The sequence below is a fragment of the Lolium perenne genome, chromosome 3 (genome assembly GCF_019359855.2).
Source record: "Lolium perenne isolate Kyuss_39 chromosome 3, Kyuss_2.0, whole genome shotgun sequence".
Lineage (NCBI taxonomy): Eukaryota > Viridiplantae > Streptophyta > Magnoliopsida > Poales > Poaceae > Lolium > Lolium perenne.
In genome coordinates, this window is record NC_067246.2 from 339,908,333 (window position 1) to 339,928,037 (window position 19,705).

Genomic DNA, 19,705 nt, shown 5'->3' on the forward strand with positions numbered 1-19,705 from the left:
TCCATCCATGAATACTTTGCTCATGTTGTACCCCCCGATCTGCGCCTCAAGGACAAGTGCTGCGTGACCTGGTCTAGGGACGGCTTTCGGATGGTCTGTCCTGCCGAAGGAGATGCTTTGCTCTGACCAGTCGATGAATTCGGGTATGTCAACCATAGCCACTTCTGCATATTTTACTTCTCGCGAGAACTTCTTGATTTCCCTCTTTGAAAAGCTGGTTTTGTGGATCATGTTGACCTGGCCGCATGGCTCTGGGAATACTTCGACCGGTATATACTCATCTTTTTCCATTGGTTCGTACGGTTCTGGTAAATAAGGTTCTGGCGGATGGCCGTGGGACCTTGCCCTCTTCTCCATCGTGTGAACTCTTGATATAGCTTCGGCTCTAAGATCATCACAGAACTGCCGAATCTCCAGGAAATGTCGACAGTTCCTCAACAAGTGACTGGACTTCTCCCGACCGTCCTTTGGATCAACGTAGGAGTGGAGGTAACATGGTGCCTCGAGTTGCTCTGTAGCCGAAAGGTACGGAGAACGGGTGCGGCCCCTGATTGATGATGTATCATGGCATCCCTGTTCGAACTGACGACGATGAACTGCTGTTCTGCCTTCCTCCTCGCGGTGTGAGCCCTTTCGTTTTTTTCTCTGTCCTGTTATGATGTCGAAACTTCCTCGATTGCCCTCTTGTGTGCTCCTGGGCAGAGCTTTTAGGGCTGCCGTTTGAGGAACGTCTTTCGAAGCCGCGACCTTTGGATCATATGCACTGTCCGTAGGGAGGCGAAGAAAGCCTCCAGAATCGACGATGAAGTGGACACCGCCGAAGGTAGCATCCATATTGCGGGATGATCTCGCATGAATCGGGTGACGTGTTTCGCGGTGCGGCGCGAACTCGAAGGTCCCGCAGCGGATCGAGTCTCTTGGCTCTGCTGGTGTCGGTGATTCGAGCAAGAACACCGCGGACGTGACTGGTACTGCCGACGACCCGCCTTGTGCCGACAGGGTTCCCACAGATGGCGCCAATTGTCGAGGGTGCTCCTCGGCAATGCCCTCCGATAGGGGCTTAGGGTTGATGGAATCCTGCAAGCTGATACGAGACATCGGTTCACAGACAAGCGGGGAAAGCGATTTACCCAGGTTCGGGGCCCTCGATGAGGTAAAACCCTTACGTCCTGCCTGTCTGTTCTTGATTATGATGATAATGGGTTACAATGGGGTGCCGAATAGTTCGGCTAAGATCTCGTCGAGTTGGCTAAACGCTAGAGTAACCTAGCTCTAAGCTTCTGTTGGCTAAGATCGCTAAAATTGGTTGTGTCCCCCTCGACAGCCCCTCTCCTAGCCTTTATATAGGAGGCCAGGTCTCAAGAAGTCTTATCGAGTACGACTGGGTTTACAATAGATCTATCTCTAAACTTTCCTTGTTCGGTTGCTTCTTGCCTTGCCCGCCAAGGATTCCTTTGGTGCGCCGTCCGGGTGGCCCATCTTGCTTCCAAGTGTCTTCATGGGCCTCCAATTAGTCAATACGGGATAGGGCAATGTCGGTTACCCGAAGGGTTATGCCCACGTCACTCGCTTCCTGCGCAGGCTCAACGAGAGGCCCATTCGGCACATATGTAAATGCTACCTCACTTATTGGCGCATCCTCAAGGCCTAACAATGCACGAAGAGTCATACCGAACTCGGCCGCTCTTTCTTTGGCCGCCGTTACAGTCAGTTCCTGTGCTCTAGCAGCTGCTAGGATAGCGGGGTCTAATAGTTCCATGTCCTTATACATATCGGCTCTGAAGGACGTCGTAACGGAAGGACCGGCTTCCACTATGAGCGGGGGGATCGATTGTTTTTTCTGTTCCCCGAGCTGGGAAACTTGTTTCCCGCATTTTTTACTTGCTTCTTTCTTCTCCACCATGGCTTCTTCCAATAATACTACTTGCCTACGAAATTCACGTCCATAGTCATCTGGCAGATTCTGCTGGATTTGGGACGGTGTCGTCAAAAAATCCTTAGCCCACTTCTTTTGCTTCTCAGTATATACCGGCTAGGGCTCGGGCTCTTTTTTCGCCTTGACATCCGCCTTTCATTTCTCATGGTGAGCAGCCGCGGCCGCATCGTTTTCCTCGACAGTAGCTTCCCAAGGTCTCGGGAGGAGAGGCTTCAGTGATGGCATTGGTACCCTTGTGGTCTTAGGTACATAAGGCTCCGAGTTAATAGGCCAGGAGGGGGTTGCCTTGCTGTCCTCCGTAACCCCCTGCTTCTGCTTCTTCGCCGGAGGTGGACTGGGTGGCGGCGTACCCGCCGGAGGTGGACTGGGGGGCGGCGGCTGCTTACCCGCCGGAGGTGGATTGGGGGGCGGCGTCGGCTGACGTGAAGGAGGTGTAGGTGCACCACCACCACCGGAGGGGGGTGGACTTGTTGGGTGATTCCTCGGGGTCGGTGGCCTTGGCGCTGAGCCTGGAAACTTGATGTCCTTGTTTTGCCATAGAATGATTTGGCGCTTGACATCTCCATGTCTCACAGCCCCTTCAGGTGTAGCATAGTCAATCTCCAGGTCCTCATACCCTTCGACTACGTCATCCACCGTGACACGAGCATAGCCAGCTGGAATGGGATTGCCGTGGTGGAGTGCTCCAGGTTTACAAGGTAAAGCGCTGCCGATCGCCACCTTCCAGGACATGTTCCTCATTGGCTGATACAGCTCACATTCTTTCATACTGTCCTGTACATCGTCCACGGGGTAGTGAGGCTCCGGTGCACCAATATCGATCATCGGTGCATTAGCACCAGCTGGGGCCAAGGGTGCATTAGCACCAGCCGGGGCCTCCGTGGAAGCCACGCTGCTTCTCCGCTGCTAGCTTCCGACATCCGCTGCACGATCTTCATGCGGCCCTTCCGATCTATCTCTTACTAGTTCCTGCACCATCTGCTTCACCTCAAATAGTTTCCTTTACATCCTCCCCATACGATCTGCATCCCGGTCCGTCTTTCTCTTACGGCTTTTGTAACTGTATGGGTCATTGTCCTGGGGAAACCCTTCTTTTCACGGAATGGCGCCTTTGCGTCGTACACGTCCTGGGTGTTCAGGATTCCCGAGGGCTATTGTCAGCGGGTCGTACTCTCTGTTGACCTTGATCTTCCCCGCTTGAGCTTCGGCCATTGCTTGAATAAGGGCGGCGGTGGGAGTAAACACTTTCTTCCAGTGAACACACCTCCCTGTCTCCGGGTCTAGCGATCCCCCATGCCCGTACCACCAGCTTTTGGCCCTTGGGTCCCATCCCTCTGTACCTAGAGGGATTCCTCGCTCCCTCAGGTCATTCTCCATCTTCTCCCACTTAGGCTCCGAAGTGCGGTATCCTCCTGGCCCCATAACATGATTGTACTCTTTCTTAGCTGCATTTTCCTTATATTTTTTTCGATATGGCCTTGAAATGCTCTGATTGCTTTTGCTTCACAAATTCGGGCCAATCATCTTTCTGTCTCTCATACTGTCCTTTGAAATCCGGAGTCTTCTTCTGCGAGACATAGTCACGGGCTAAATTTTTCTTGAAGTTCCGGAATGCTTCCGCCATCTTCTTAAGAGCGAACTCTTTGACTAGCCTCCTCCTCTCATGTCCACCCGGAAGCACGTTACCCTCTTCATCGTGTTTGTTGAATTCCGGAGGTAGAATGAAATGTTCCATATGTTTTCTCCAACAATCCTTTTTCATTCTCTTGTCGACAAAAGTGAAACCAACACGTGCCTTCTTTGGCTCATTCCATTCCTGGAGGATGATCGGGACGTTGTCTCTAACAACCACTCTGCATTGGTTGATAAACTTTGTATAGTGCTTTTTGGGTTCCAACGGCCTGCCTTGTTGATCGACAACATCAATGGTCAATGTTTCTCCTTGTTTCATCGTTTGGGTTTTGCCACGCGGCTTTGTACTCGATTTTCTCCACGATCCGGAGGGCTAAAAAAAGAAAGAGAGTCGCGTTAATACATATTTATTTAAATCAGTAAATTTGTATCACCAGAGGCTCAATGTATATATATACCTCGCCGGAGGTGGTTGCTTGCAATTCGAGATCGTCGTTTGTCGTTTGCCCTCCGGCAAACGTTTCAACAATGTCCATGCCTTCTTCATCACCTTGACCTTCACCTTCACCGTCAAGGTTTAGATAAGAAGGGACATCGTCTTCTTCATCTTCTTCCGGCACATAAGGAATATCGCCGTTTATGATGGCGTTTATATGTGCTTCAGCTTCCGGATCATAGTTTTCCAAAATAGGGTCTCTATTGTCTGCCATATGTCACTCCTGAAGACATGTAGTAAAAACTAAATAAGTAAAGGAAAAGAGAGAGGGCGGCGAGGGCGGCGACGAGGGCGACGAGGACGTATTACCTGCTCCGCTGCGAGCAAAAGAGAGAGGGCGGCGACGCTCGATCTGCGAGCGGGCGGCTCTACGACGAGGGCGGCGAGGCACCGGCGACTGCTACGGAGAGGGCGGCGGCGCTCGATCTGCGAGCGGGCGGCTCTACGATGAGGGCGGCGAGGCACCGGCGACTGCTGCGGCGAGGGCCCGGGGGAGATCGACTCCGGCGACTGCGCTGTAACAATTAACAACATTAATAATTAACATATAGAACTTATTTTTACAAATTTAGTTTTACAATTTAGTTTTAATTTACAAATTTAGTTTACAATTTACAAAATTAGTTTGAATTTACAAATTAAGTTTGAATTTACAAATTTACAATTTTAGTTTTTATTTAGGGTTTAGGGTTTAATTTACAATTTTAGTTTTAATTTAGAAATTACAATTTTAATTTAAAATTTCAGTTTAAAAAAATGTTACAGAGAGAGAGAGGCCGGCCGGCCGGGCGCTCTCTCTCGATCTCTGTACGTTCTGTGCCCGCGTGGCCGGAGAGCGCGGCGCGGCGAGCGCGGCGCGGGGAAAGACGGCCGGCGAGCGGCAGCGCGGGCGCTGGGACACGGCGGCGAGGCGGTGCGGTACGGCGGCGAGGCAGCGCGCGGAGACGTACGGCGGCGGCATCGAGGGCGCCGAGGGGCGGCGAGAGGCAGGTCGGGCAGCCTGACGGCGTCGATCGATCGGCGCCTCTGCGTCTTCGTCTTCGTCTTCTTCGAGGAGTTGCTCTATGAAACAGAGCGGCTCCTCTCGCGTTATTTATATTTTGCAACCTTTAGTCGCGGTTGGTGAGACCAACCACGACTAAAGCCTTTTTTCGCTGGGCTTTTCGTTCCCGCGCGGAGAGGGCTTTAGTCGCGGTTGGTCTCAGCATTTTTTCCAGAATTAATTCATTTCAAAAATCAGAAAAATACAAATAATATATCAAAATATTCAGAAAAATAAAAATAATTCATTTCAAAATCAGAAAAATACAAATATTATATCAAAATATTCAGAAAAATACAAATAATATATCAAAATATTTAGAAAAATAAAAATAATTCATTTTAAATCAGAAAAATACAAATAATATATCAAAATATTCAGAAAAATAAAACTTATTCATTTCAAAATCAAAAAAATACAAATAATATATCAAAATATTCAGAAAAATAAAAATAATTCATTTCCCGTCCCTGTCTTTCCCCGCCTCCTGTCTTCCCTCTATTTCTCCCCCCGCTTCCCGCCATTTCTTCCCGCCTCTGTCTTGCCGTCTCCTATCTTCCCGCCTCCTGTCTTCCCACTTCCCGCTTCCCGCCATTTCTTCCCGCATCTGTCTTCCCGCCTCCTGTCTTTCTGCCCCCATTTTTCCCGCCATTTCTCACTATATATATGTAGCCCGGCTTGGCCAGCATTATCACATCTCTACAATCTATCATCACTCTCTCATGGCTTCCACCGTACCCACTCTAACCTACCAGCAGGTGGATGAGCTTTGCGCCTCGAACTACCCTTGCCCACCGGGCAACCGCGTCCCCGCCGGCTGGAGCCTAAGCGCCGGAGGCGTGCCAGTCCCTCCCGTCCCTCAGGCTACTGCGCGCCGGGCGGCCATCACGAACCACTACTACCTCGACCTCACGCCGGAGCAGCGGATGAATCCCCGCTGGCATCCCGACAACCAGCAGACTTGGGATGCCTTCTTCATCAATCGGCGTGAGAGGGCGCTCGCCAGGTATGAGGAGGACGGTCTACCCCCTGGGAACTTCCATGAGGCTGGCCGTCGGCTATGGTGGGGCGGCCGGACTCTACAGAGCGTCATGGACTACATCACGGCCGGCGATATCCCCCGCCTGCGGTACCCTCAGTACCAGTCGAGGTTCAAGCCACGAGCGCCGCACGACGACAGCGACGACGACGGCGGCAACTTAGAAGGTGGCGACTACCAATACAACGGCGGCGACTACGAAGACTACGAGTATGCATATTATAGGCCTAGGCAGGAGTATGACTATATCACTCCAACATTCCAAGATGTACTCCTAGGCCTAGGCATGTCCTTCACATCATTGGCTGTAGTTCAAATTTCATGTATCATCAGTGGTATCTCGAATCAATCGAATCATTTGAAAATGGACACCAAACACATCACAGATAATATAATTCACATGATCCATACAAAGTTTGGAACAAATTTTCCTAAACAAAGTTTGGTACAATAAATTATTACACATCATTTCTTCCCTTGTGTCCCTTGCTTACGATTGTGCCGTAACCATGGAGCATCCTCATCATTTAACCTAATGCTTGGGTCAGTGTTCACTTTGAAGGGCGGAATTTCACCAAACATATTATAATCTTCTGACATGTCTGTCTTGTCCTCCACTCCCACGATGTTTCTTTTCCCTGAAAGAACTATGTGGCGCTTTGGATCATCGCATGATGTACTCGTTTTCTTATCTTTCCTTTTCCTCGGTTTGCTCCTCATGTCCTTCACATAGAAAACCTGAGCGACATCTTTGGCTAGGACGAATGGTTCGTCAAGGTAACCAAGATTGTTGAAATCCACCATTGTCATTCCGTATTACTCGTCCACCTTTACCCCACCTCCTGTTAGCTTGAACCATTTGCACCGGAACAAAGGGACCTTAAAGGAGGGTCCATAGTCAAGTTCCCATATCTCCTCTATGTAACCATAATATGTGACCTTTTGCCCATTCTCGGTTGTTGCATCAAAGCGGACACAACTGTTTTGGTTGGTGCTCTTTTTATCTTGGGCGATCGTGTAAAATGTATTCCCATTTATCTCGTACCCTTGGAAAGTCGATATAGTCGAAGATGGTGACTTGGCCAACATGTATAGCTGATCTCCAACATCATTGTCACTCATTAAATGTTTTCGCAACCAACCGCCGAAAGTCTCCATGTGGGCCTTTGTAATCCAGGATTCAGGCTTCCCCGGGTTGTTCGAGCGTAAAATATTCTTGTGTTCCTCGAAGTACGGAGCCACCAAGCTGGAATTTTGTAGAACTGTGTGGTGTGCTTCGGTCATAGAATGGTCATCCATACATATCATTGATTTCCTTCCGATCGTGCCTTTTTCACTTAGTCTCCCCTCGTGCCGCGATTGAGGAAGACCAATCGGCTTAAGGTCATGAACATAGTCAACACAAATCTCAATTACCTCCTCATTTCCATAGCCCTTGGCGATGCTTCCTTCTGGCCTAGCACGGTTACGAACATATTTCTTTAATACTCCCATGAACCTCTCAAAGGGGAACATATTGTGTAGAAATACAGGACCGAGAATGGAAATCTCTTCGACTAGGTGAACCAGGAGGTGCGTCATAATATTGAAGAAGGATGGTGGGAACTGTAGGATAACGTTGCATAGAAAACAAAAATTTTCCTACGACGAACACGCAATCCAAGCCAAGATGCAATCTAGAAGACGGTAGCAACGAGGGGGTATCGAGTCTCACCCTTGAAGAGATTCCAAAGCCTACAAGATGAGGCTCTTGTTGCTGCGGTAGACGATCACTTGCCGCTTGCAAAAGCGCGTAGAAGATCTTGATCACGATCGGTTCCGGCGCCACGAACGGGCAGCACCTCCGTACTCGGTCACACGTTCGGTTGTTGATGAAGACGACGTCCACCTCCCCGTTCCAGCGGGCAGCGGAAGTAGTAGCTCCTCTTGAATCCGACAGCACGACGGCGTGGTGTCGGTGGCGGTGTAGAAGTCCGGCGGAGCTTCGCTAAGCTACGCGGGCAATATGGAGTGGAGGAGCAAAGCTAGGGTTTGGGAGGGGGTGGCCGGCCACTCAAGGGGGGGCGGCCAGCTTATGGTCTTGGGGTGGCCGGCCCCCTCATTATATAGGTGGATCCCAAGTGTTGGTGTCCAAGTCTTCGAATAAGACCCGAAACCAAAACCTTCCATAGGAGGGGGGAAACCTAGCCCAACTAGGACTCCCACCCAAAGGTGGGATTCCCACCTCCCATGTGGGGGGTGGCCGGCCCCCTATGGTGGAGTCCACTTGGGACTCCACCCCATCTAGGGCTGGCCGGCCATGGAGGTGGAGTCCCTTGTGGACTCCACCTTCCTTGGTGGTTTCTTCCGGACTTTTCTAGAACCTTCTAGAACCTTCCATAGAACCTTCCGCGACATTTTATTTCACATAAAATGACATCCTATATATGAATCTTATTCTCCGGACCATTAGGAACTCCTCGTGATGTCCGGGATCTCATCCGGGACTCAGAACAAATATTCGAACTCCATTCCATAATTCAAGTGCTACCATTTCAACATCCAACTTTAAGTGTGTCACCCTACGGTTCGAGAACTATGCGGACATGGTTGAGTACTCACTTCGACCAATAACCAATAGCGGGATCTGGAGATCCATAATGGCTCCCACATATTCAACGATGACTTTAGTGATCGAATGAACCATACACATATATTACCAATTCCCTTTGTCTCGCGATATTTTACTTGTCCGAGGTTTGATCTTCGGTATCACTCTATACCTTGTTCAACCTCGTCTCCTGACAAGTACTCTTTACTCGTACCGTGGTATGTGGTCTCTTATGAACTCATTCATATGCTTGCAAGACATTAGACGACATTCCACCGAGAGGGCCAGAGTATATCTATCCGTCATCGGGATGGACAAATCCCACTTTGTTGATCCATATGCCTCAACTCATACTTTCAGGATACTTAATCCCACCTTTATAGCCACCCATTTACGCAGTGGTGTTTGGTATAATCAAAGTACCTTTCCGGTATAAGTGATTTACATGATCTCATGGTCATAAGGACTAGGTAACTATGTATCGAAAGCTTATAGCAAATAACTTAATGACGAGATCTTATGCTACGCTTAATTGGGTGTGTCCATTATATCATTCACACAATGACATAACCTTGTTATTAATAACATCCAATGTTCATGATTATGAAACTAATCATCCATTAATCAACAAGCTAGTTTAAGAGGCATACTAGGGACTTCTTGTTTGTCTACATATCACACATGTACTAATGTTTCGGTTAATACAATTCTAGCATGATATATAAACATTTATCATAAACATAAAGATATAAATAATAACCACTTTATTATTGCCTCTAGGGCATATCTCCTTCAGTCTCCCACTTGCACTAGAGTCAATAATCTAGTTTACATTTGTAAAGATATAACACCTTGGCCTTATGGTGCTTTATCATGTATTGCTCACGGGAGAGGTTTTTAGTCAACGGATCGACACGCTCGAAACGTATGTATTTTGTAATTCATTTGCGTCTCAACGCATCACTCATTTCCAAATGAGTTGGCATTAAATATGTTTAATCTTATGGTGGAACCTTAATTCATGTCTGAAATAAGTCACTAATATTGTCACATACAATATAGCTTCAAAGTTCTTGACACTATCGGAACTACACCAAGTTCTCAAAGAACTTCTTGACTCAACATCCTCAGTCATTTGTCAAAACAAATGACATACTCTGCCTTCGTTTTGTAGAATCCATCACAATATTTAGAACTCTTCTAAATCTAACATAGACAACTTCTAGTTCATTGTGCTACCTTTAAAACAACACTTAGTCTAATTTGAGATTGAAATTCTATTTTGATATGTGACAAAATAAATATCGGTGTAACACCTTACAGCGATTTGTTTGTCATTTCTTCATACAAAAATATATATGTATATCCTTAGTTCTTCTAAAGTACTCAAGGATATTCTTCATCGTCCTATGATCATCTTATGAATCATTCGGTATATGCTCATAACATTTTAGAGCACAAGATATCTGATTTTGTACATTTTATTTGTGATCTAAAATCACTCATGTATTTTTACTCATCGAGTGTCAGATACACTCAAGTCTTGTTAAACCTTCACATGACAAGAACATTTTCTTAATATTTCTATATTGAACTATTTCAATATCCATTCTATGTACTTTGACTTAAACTTATTATGTGTTTCAATCTATCTTCATAGATCTGGACACTAAATATGTTTTAGTCCATATCCTTTCATTGAAGTTAATTTTCAATGAAACCTTTTAATCAAGTATGTAATTACATTATTTATAACCAACTATATGTCTTCTACATAAGTATTATAAATATGTCTCAGCGCTCCCACTTAATTTCTTGCAAATGCAAGCCTCTTCATCGTCTCTGATGAAATCAAAAACTCTTTGACTATTTCATCCAGTGAAGATTCAAACTCCGCGATACTTACTTCATCCAATTGAAGTTCGTATACCTATCTAGTATTTCACGGACCAGCAAAACTCTTGGTTTGTATCTAGTATACACCTTTAATATACACTTCTGTTAAGTAGTGTATTTTGCCATCCTACTAACATATCTCATAAAAGAAATATGTAGTGATTACTAGAATAATCCACATAGACTATAAGCATTGCTACGGAAGATCTAATCTTATCGTAGTCAACTCTTTGAACTTTGTCGTAAACAACTTTTCAATAAGTTGAGCTTCTTCAAGGATATTTCATCCAAGTCCATCAATTTCATAGATCCATTTACTTTCAAAAAGTATTCATCTATCTTGGATTTCAAGGCGTATAGCCATTTTAACGGAGTCAGGGCCCATCATAACTTCTTTGTTTGTAATTGGTTTATCATTGTTCAAAATCAATCCTTTGTCCACAAATCATTTATTTGATCACAAAGTAAACCATACCTACAAGGTTCAATATGTACTTTGATCTCCATGGCTAAAACACTTTGTAGTCATGGGAGCCATGATCGTCGTGGCCGCTTCCGAAACCAATTCCGATGCTGCGCTACTCTGATCATTATGCTCAGGTTCATAAACCTTATCAAATTATATTGTCCTCCCACTCAAATACTTCGCTCGAAACAATTTCTCGAAAATAAGAAACATTGACAAACACTTTTGTCTTTGTCTCGTGGGAAGAATTCACAATTAAATCTCTGGGATAACCAACAAAGACATTCATCCAATTTTGGTTGACTATTAGGGTTTATACCCATGCCATAACTTGTATGGTGTCATTTCAACGGATCATGATGATGCTCTATTCAGTGTAAAAGCGGTAGTCTCTAAAGCATAATCCACAAAAATATAATGGCATCAATATTTTATCTCATCATTGATCCAACAAAGTTTGGATATATCTCTTGGATACTTCATCATCACTATGATACTCCAAGAAACGTAAGTTGTAGAACAATTTCATAACTCTCTTAGATGTTCGCTAAAACTCGTAATTCAAATATTTCCACCATGATCCAATCATAGATATTTGATTTCTATTACGATGATTTCCACTTCATGCTGAAATTTATTTGAATCCTATTCAAATATTTCAAACTTTTCCTTATTGAATATATCCACATATATACTCAATTCATTGTTTGAAAGTTTTCATGAAGTAGAAGAATCTTCCGCACACAACTATGCCCAGTGAACCACATATATCATTATGTATGTTTTCACTAAGTTAGTTGCCCGTTCAACTCTTCGGCCTATGAACGGTATTTCAGTCATTACCTTTTAGAAAAGATTTTGCAAGTGCCAAACGATTCAACAAATCGAATGACTCCAAAAATCCATTTGCATGGAGTTCCTTCATGCGATCCTTTCTAACATGACCTAAATTGCGGTTCCACAAATAAGTGGAATTCAAATCATTTGCCTTATGGCATTTTAGCGTCAGTGTTATGTATGTGTGTTTCACCATTAAGATTTATAATAACTTATCCATCGTACATGGAGTAATGTCATAATTTAAACAACTCATTGTTTTTATTTGACCAGAACAAAATAACAATTATTAAGTTCTTTATTATAAATTCTAAGGGCTAGATAGAATGCCAACGATGAACACAAAAACACTTTATTTTTGTTCCAGACGTGCATTCCTATCATATTCCTTGTCAGTCACTTAGGCCATTGTATTCTTGTATTGCGTTGTTTTGTATGACACTTCATACCAACCAATATAGTACTAATACCCAAGAATTTCAAAGTGTGACTTAACTAGGAATACAACCATAACATGTATATCATTTATATACACCTGAGCTAGACTTTCTAGTCTTTTCTTTTTGCCAAAATATCTTTTGCAGTTTCTCTTTTAGCTTTCCTCATTATTCAGAAAAACACTTCAACATCGTTAACTTCTAGGTTTGTTGGTCAAATACCAATAACCTTGAGGTTCTTACATTGAAGTTGATCATCATATGACAAGTGTTCCAGATTTCACTATTAGTAACTTTGTAATATGATGAACAATTTCACTCATAATTTTATCCATCATATCATGACGACTTTCTGAGACCATGTCTGTACATGCTAGGCTCGTAAAGTTTTAACCTTGGTATTTGCATGTGCAAATCTAGCTTGCACCCGTTTTATGCACACGTAGAATCTATCACACCCGATCATCACGTGATGCTTCGAAACGACGAGTCTTAGTAACGGTGCATATTTAAGGATGGTCACTTCATGGATATGCGAATATTGTTAGTGCCCCAATAGTTGGAGGATTGTGACGCCTGGCGTCTTCAACCTTCATACATTCCCATAAAACTTATGAGTTTATGTAGTCTCACCAAATTATATTCTATTATCTTGCAATAAGGTCTTAGATATCACATATATCTCATACCTTGATTATTTCTGAAAACTAAATTTTCAGCTCCTTACTTTTCAAACAAATTTGAACTTCAAGTTTGACGAAGACAAGATAACTTTAGGTACTAATTGAAAACATAGCTCTTTGAATCAACAATGTGAGGTTTACTAAAAGTTTGCAATAGGACTTAATCAATTTTTGATTCTTTAACAATACGGTACCAATCCGTAAAGTTTCTTATCAGATTTTAACAGTATTTCTATCTCAATAACAAGACTAGTGCATAGTAGTAAACGGATGCCAATACTACAAAATTAATACAAAATACTACTCAGACTATGTTTATGATAATTAGTTCATGTTTTAATCTAATTACTAATGAACTCCCACTTAATACAACATCCCTCATAGTTGTTAAGTGGTACACGATCCAAATCCACTACACCAAAACCGATCATCACGTGAGATGATGTAGCTTCAATGGTGAACATCAACATGTTGATCATATCATCCATATGACTCGTGTTCAACCTTTCGGTTTCCGTTGTCCCGAGGCCATGTCTGTACATGCTAGGCTCGTCAAGCAAACCCAAGTATTCCTGCGTGTGCAACATGGCTTACACCCGTTGTATGTGAATCGTTGAATCTATCACATCCGATCATCACGAGATGCTTTGAAACGACGAACTGTTACAACGGTGCATACGAGGGGAGAACACTTTATTATCTTGATATTAATGTGAGGGATCATCTTATAATGCTACCGTCGCGTTCTAAGCAAAATAAGATGCATAAAAGGATTAACATCACATGCAGTTCATATGTGATATGATATGGCCCTTTTGTCTTTGCGCCTTTGATCTTCATCTCCAAAACACGGACATGATCTCCATCATCTTCGGGCATGATCTCCATCATCGTTGGCGTAGCGTCAAGGTCAATGGCGCCGTCTTCATGATTGTCCTCCATGTAGCAACTATTACAACTACTTTGAAATACTACTCAACATGAAATTTAAAGACAACCATAAGGCTCCTGCCGGTTGCCACAATACAATAATGATCATCTCATACATATTCATCATCACATTATGGCCATATCACATCACCAAACCCTGCAAAAACAAGTTAGACGTCTCTAATTTGGTTTGCATATTTTACGTGGTTTAGGGTTTTCGAGAGAGATCTAATCTACCTACGAACTTGAACCACAACGTTGATACTAATGTTTTCAATAGAAGAGTAAATTGAATCTTCACTATAGTAGGAGAGACAGACACCCGCAAAGCCTCTTATGCAATACAAGTTGCATGTCGAACGAGGAACAAGTCTCATGAACGCGGTCATGTAAAGTTAGTCCGGGCCGCTTCATCCCACTATGCCACAAAGATGCAAAGTACTCAAACTAAAGATAACAAGAGCATCAACGCCCACAAACCATTGTGTTCTACTCGTGCAACCATCTATGCATAGACACGGCTCTGATACCACTGTAGGATAACGTTGCATAGAAAACAAAAATTTTCCTACGACGAACACGCAATCCAAGCCAAGATGCAATCTAGAAGACGGTAGCAACGAGGGGGTATCGAGTCTCACCCTTGAAGAGATTCCAAAGCCTACAAGATGAGGCTCTTGTTGCTGCGGTAGATGATCACTTGCCGCTTGCAAAAGCGCGTAGAAGATCTTGATCACGATCGGTTCCGGCGCCACGAACGGGCAGCACCTCCGTACTCGGTCACACGTTCGGTTGTTGATGAAGACGACGTCCACCTCCCCGTTCCAGCGGGCAGCGGAAGTAGTAGCTCCTCTTGAATCCGACAGCACGACGGCGTGGTGTCGGTGGCGGTGTAGAAGTCCGGCGGAGCTTCGCTAAGCTACGCGGGCAATATGGAGTGGAGGAGCAAAGCTAGGGTTTGGGAGGGGGTGGCCGGCCACTCAAGGGGGGGCGGCCAGCTTATGGTCTTGGGGTGGCCGGCCCCCTCATTATATAGGTGGATCCCAAGTGTTGGTGTCCAAGTCTTCGAATAAGACCCGAAACCAAAACCTTCCATAGGAGGGGGGAAACCTAGCCCAACTAGGACTCCCACCCAAAGGTGGGATTCCCACCTCCCATGTGGGGGGTGGCCGGCCCCCTATGGTGGAGTCCACTTGGGACTCCACCCCATCTAGGGCTGGCCGGCCATGGAGGTGGAGTCCCTTGTGGACTCCACCTTCCTTGGTGGTTTCTTCCGGACTTTTCTAGAACCTTCTAGAACCTTCCATAGAACCTTCCGCGACATTTTATTTCACATAAAATGACATCCTATATATGAATCTTATTCTCCGGACCATTCCGGAACTCCTCGTGATGTCCGGGATCTCATCCGGGACTCCGAACAAATATTCGAACTCCATTCCATAATTCAAGTGCTACCATTTCAACATCCAACTTTAAGTGTGTCACCCTACGGTTCGAGAACTATGCGGACATGGTTGAGTACTCACTTCGACCAATAACCAATAGCGGGATCTGGAGATCCATAATGGCTCCCACATATTCAACGATGACTTTAGTGATCGAATGAACCATACACATATATTACCAATTCCCTTTGTCTCGCGATATTTTACTTGTCCGAGGTTTGATCTTCGGTATCACTCTATACCTTGTTCAACCTCGTCTCCTGACAAGTACTCTTTACTCGTACCGTGGTATGTGGTCTCTTATGAACTCATTCATATGCTTGCAAGATATTAGACGACATTCCACCGAGAGGGCCCAGAGTATATCTATCCGTCATCGGGATGGACAAATCCCACTGTTGATCCATATGCCTCAACTCATACTTTCCGGATACTTAATCCCACCTTTATAGCCACCCATTTACGCAGTGGTGTTTGGTATAATCAAAGTACCTTTCCGGTATAAGTGATTTACATGATCTCATGGTCATAAGGACTAGGTAACTATGTATCGAAAGCTTATAGCAAATAACTTAATGACGAGATCTTATGCTACGCTTAATTGGGTGTGTCCATTATATCATTCACACAATGACATAACCTTGTTATTAATAACATCCAATGTTCATGATTATGAAACTAATCATCCATTAATCAACAAGCTAGTTTAAGAGGCATACTAGGGACTTCTTGTTTGTCTACATATCACACATGTACTAATGTTTCGGTTAATACAATTCTAGCATGATATATAAACATTTATCATAAACATAAAGATATAAATAATAACCACTTTATTATTGCCTCTAGGGCATATCTCCTTCAGGAACACCAACTCGAAACTGACAAGACACTGGACCACATCGTTCTGTAACCGTGGTAGATCTTCTGGATTGATTACCTTCTGAGAGATTGCATTGAGGAATGCACATAGCTTCACAATGGCTACTCGAACATTTTTCGGTAGGAGCCCCCTCAAAGCAATTGGAAGCAATTGCGTCATAATCACGTGGCAGTCGTGAGACTTCAGGTTTTGGAACTTTTGTCTCCGCCATATTTATTATTCCCTTTATATTCGACGAGAAGCCAGACGGGACCTTCATACTGCTCAGGCATTCAAAAAAGATGACCTTCTCTTCTTTGGTAAGAGCGTAGCTGGCACGACCTTGAAACCGTTCCGGATGCCGGTCTTCTGGGTCTTTCAAATGTTGCTGGTCCTGCCGTGCTTCCTTTGTATCATTTTTCTTCCCATACACACCCAAGAAGCTTAGCAGCTTCACGCAAATATTCGTCGTAACATGCATCACGTCGATTGCAGAGCGGACATCTAGGATTTTCCAATATTCTAGCTCCCAAAATATAGATTTCTTCTTCCACATGGGTGCGTGCCCGTCAACTCCCTGCGGAACTGATTGTCCTCCAGGACCCTTTCCAAAGATGACTTTCAAATCCTTGACCATATCAAATACATCAGCACCAGTACGTTCCGTAGGCTTCGGCCGGTGATCTGCCTTGCCGTTGAAATGCTTGCCTTTCTTTCTTAAGTTGTGATGTCGGGGAAGAAATCGACGATGCCCTAGGTACACATTCTTCTTACAATTAGCCAAATATATACTTTCAGTCTCATGTAAGCAGTGCGTGCATGCATTGTATTCCTTATTTGTCTGTCCCGAAAGGTTACTAAGTGCAGGCCAATCATTGATGGTTACGAAAAGCAACGCTCGTAGGTCAAATTCCTCTTCTTTGTGCTCATCCCACACACGTAGACCAGGTCTGCCCCACAACTGTAAAAGTTCATCAACTAATGGCCTTAGGTACACATCGATGTCGTTGCCGGGTTGCTTCGGACCTTGGATGAGCACTGGCATCATAATGAACTTCCGCTTCATGCACAACCAAGGAGGAAGGTTGTAGATGCATAGAGTCACGGGCCAGGTGCTATGGCTGGAGCTCTGCTCGCCAAAAGGATTCATGCCATCTGTACTTAGACCAAATCTTAAGTTCCTTGCGTCAGCTGCAAAATCTTTGAACTCTCTGTCGATCTTTCTCCATTGCGTTCCATCAGCGGGGTGTCTCAACTCCCCGTCCGACTTACGGTCTTCTTTGTACCATCTTAACAACTTGGCATGCTCTTTGTTCCTGAACAGACGTTTCAACCATGGTATTATAGGAGCATACCACATCACCTTGGCGGGAACCCTCTTCCTGGGTTTCTCGCCCTCAACATCGTCACCAGGGTCATCTCCTCTGATCTTATAACGCAATGCAATGCATACCGGACATTCATTCAAATTCTCGTATTCACCGCGGTAGAGGATGCAGTCGTTAATGCATGCATGTATCTTCTAAACCTCTAAACCTAGAGGGCAGACAACCTTCTTTGCTTCGTACGTACTGGCGGGCAACTCGTTATTCTTTGGAAACATATTCTTTATCATTTTCAGCAACTTTTCAAATCCCGAGTCAGATAGACCTTCCTGTGCCTTCCATTTCAGCAAATCCAGTGTGCAGCCCAGCTTTTTCAGACCATTATCGTATCCTGGGTACAACGACTTTTTGTGATCCTCTAACATGCGATCTAAATTCTCCCTCTCCTTTTCAGTTTCGCAGCCTCTCCGTGCATCAGCAATGGTCCGACCAAGATCATCAGCGGGCTCATTACGTGCCTCTTCTTCACCTTCCCCTTCACCTTCCCCTTCACCTTCCCCTTCACCTTCCCCTTCTGCTTCCCCTCCTTCAGCATCCTCCATGAAAGTATCACCGAAATGATCAGGATAGTTGTCATCATCCCCTTCTTCATTTTCTTCCATTCTAACCCCTCTTTCTCCATGCTTGGTCCAACAATTATAGCTTGGCATGAAACCGTGCCGAAGTAGGTGCACGTGAACGACTCTTGAGGAAGAGTAACCCTTCTGATTCTTAAAGTCGGCACATGGACATATAACAAAACCCCCCTGCTTGTTCGCATTAGCCACTGCGAGGAAATCATTCAAACCCGTAATGAACTCGTCCGAGAGTCGGTTACCGTACATCCATTGCTGATTCATCTGCATTATTATTATATAAAGTATATAATTAACCATCATGCATTTGTTAAACTAACTAGCTAGAAATAATAGAAATTAAACTATGAACTATACACATGCATATTTATCAATGACACATGAAAGGTTCAAGTTGCTAACCGCGATCGAGAAGGAAAAATAAATGAGAAAGCTTAAGTGTGGCTCGGACACTTCATATCATGCTCTCGGGCATTTCATCGAACACTTTGTGTGCATAAGAGGATCAAAGCCAAACCCACCACCCCTTGTGAATAGAAGTGGAACACCAAGTTGCTCACACACAAAAGTGAAGTGTGCTGATAACGTTGTGCCGAAGTAGTGGTTGCCTGGAATATTATGTTGTAGCTCTACTCGGGGGCGAAGTCGTTGTCGAGCCCCCGAGTGTTGGCTCCATGGATATGTAACCTGTTTTTGACTTCCGCTAGAAAATTCAATGAAATTATCGACCCCATTGAAGCTGAAGCCATTTGAATATTAAGCCATTGAAGATTACGCCATGATAGATAAAGTCATTGAAGATGAATCCAATCATGAAATATTTGAGATGAATCCATATTGAAGATTACGCCATTAAATATGAAGCATATATTGAAGATGAATCCGCTGATATCATAGAGGATGAATCCATTGACCCGAAGAAAATAAATCCAGTAATAACCATAGATGATAAATCCACTGACCCGGGAATGCGTCGGGTAGTATTGTATAAGAGTAAACCAATAATATCCATATAGATGAATCCGAATAAAATAAACTCACTGACCCGAAGAAAATAAATCCAGTAATGACCATAGATGATAAATCCACTGACCCAGAAATACGTCGGGTAATATTATATTAGAGGAAACCGATTATAACCTTATAAGATGAATCCGACGAATACAAATCCAGTAAGCCGAAGAAGATAAATCCACTGTGCCGAAGAAGATAAATCCACTAAGTTGAAGAAAATAAATCCACTAAGCCGGGGAAGATATATTCAGAGCCGAAGAAGATAAATCCACTAAGCCGAAGAAAATAAATTCACCGAGTAATCGAGTGTATTTGCGGTAATGATGTAATGGCGCATCCCCGAGTGTCGGGTGTGGCAGAAGTAAATAATAATCGACCTTTGGAAAAGGAACACTTAGCTTTTTATCGGATGCGGCGGAGTCAACGTGAAAGCAGGT

General features: G+C 44.3%; 1 protein-coding gene across 1 annotated transcript; it reads right to left on the minus strand.

The window, feature by feature from the left end:
• Positions 1 to 5,173: 5,173 nt before the first annotated feature.
• LOC139838298 (uncharacterized) lies at positions 5,174 to 17,654 on the minus strand. The gene is made up of 2 exons (XM_071827707.1): positions 16,645 to 17,654; positions 5,174 to 5,264 (listed from the first exon to the last, which is right to left on the minus strand). Exons 1-2 carry the CDS (start codon positions 17,652 to 17,654, stop codon positions 5,174 to 5,176), a joined length of 1,101 nt encoding a protein of 366 aa, XP_071683808.1.
• Between the last annotated feature and the right edge of the window lie 2,051 nt (positions 17,655 to 19,705).

Excerpts from the sequence above, each read along its gene's own strand:
- LOC139838298 (XM_071827707.1), bottom strand. The coding sequence starts at position 17,654 with ATGTGGTATGCTCCTATAATACCATGGTTGAAACGTCTGTTCAGGAAC. Across the intron at positions 5,265-16,644 it reads GAAGACCGGCATCCGGAACG|ACCAACCGCGACTAAAGCCC; the intron begins GTTTCAAGGTCG and ends AAAAATGCTGAG.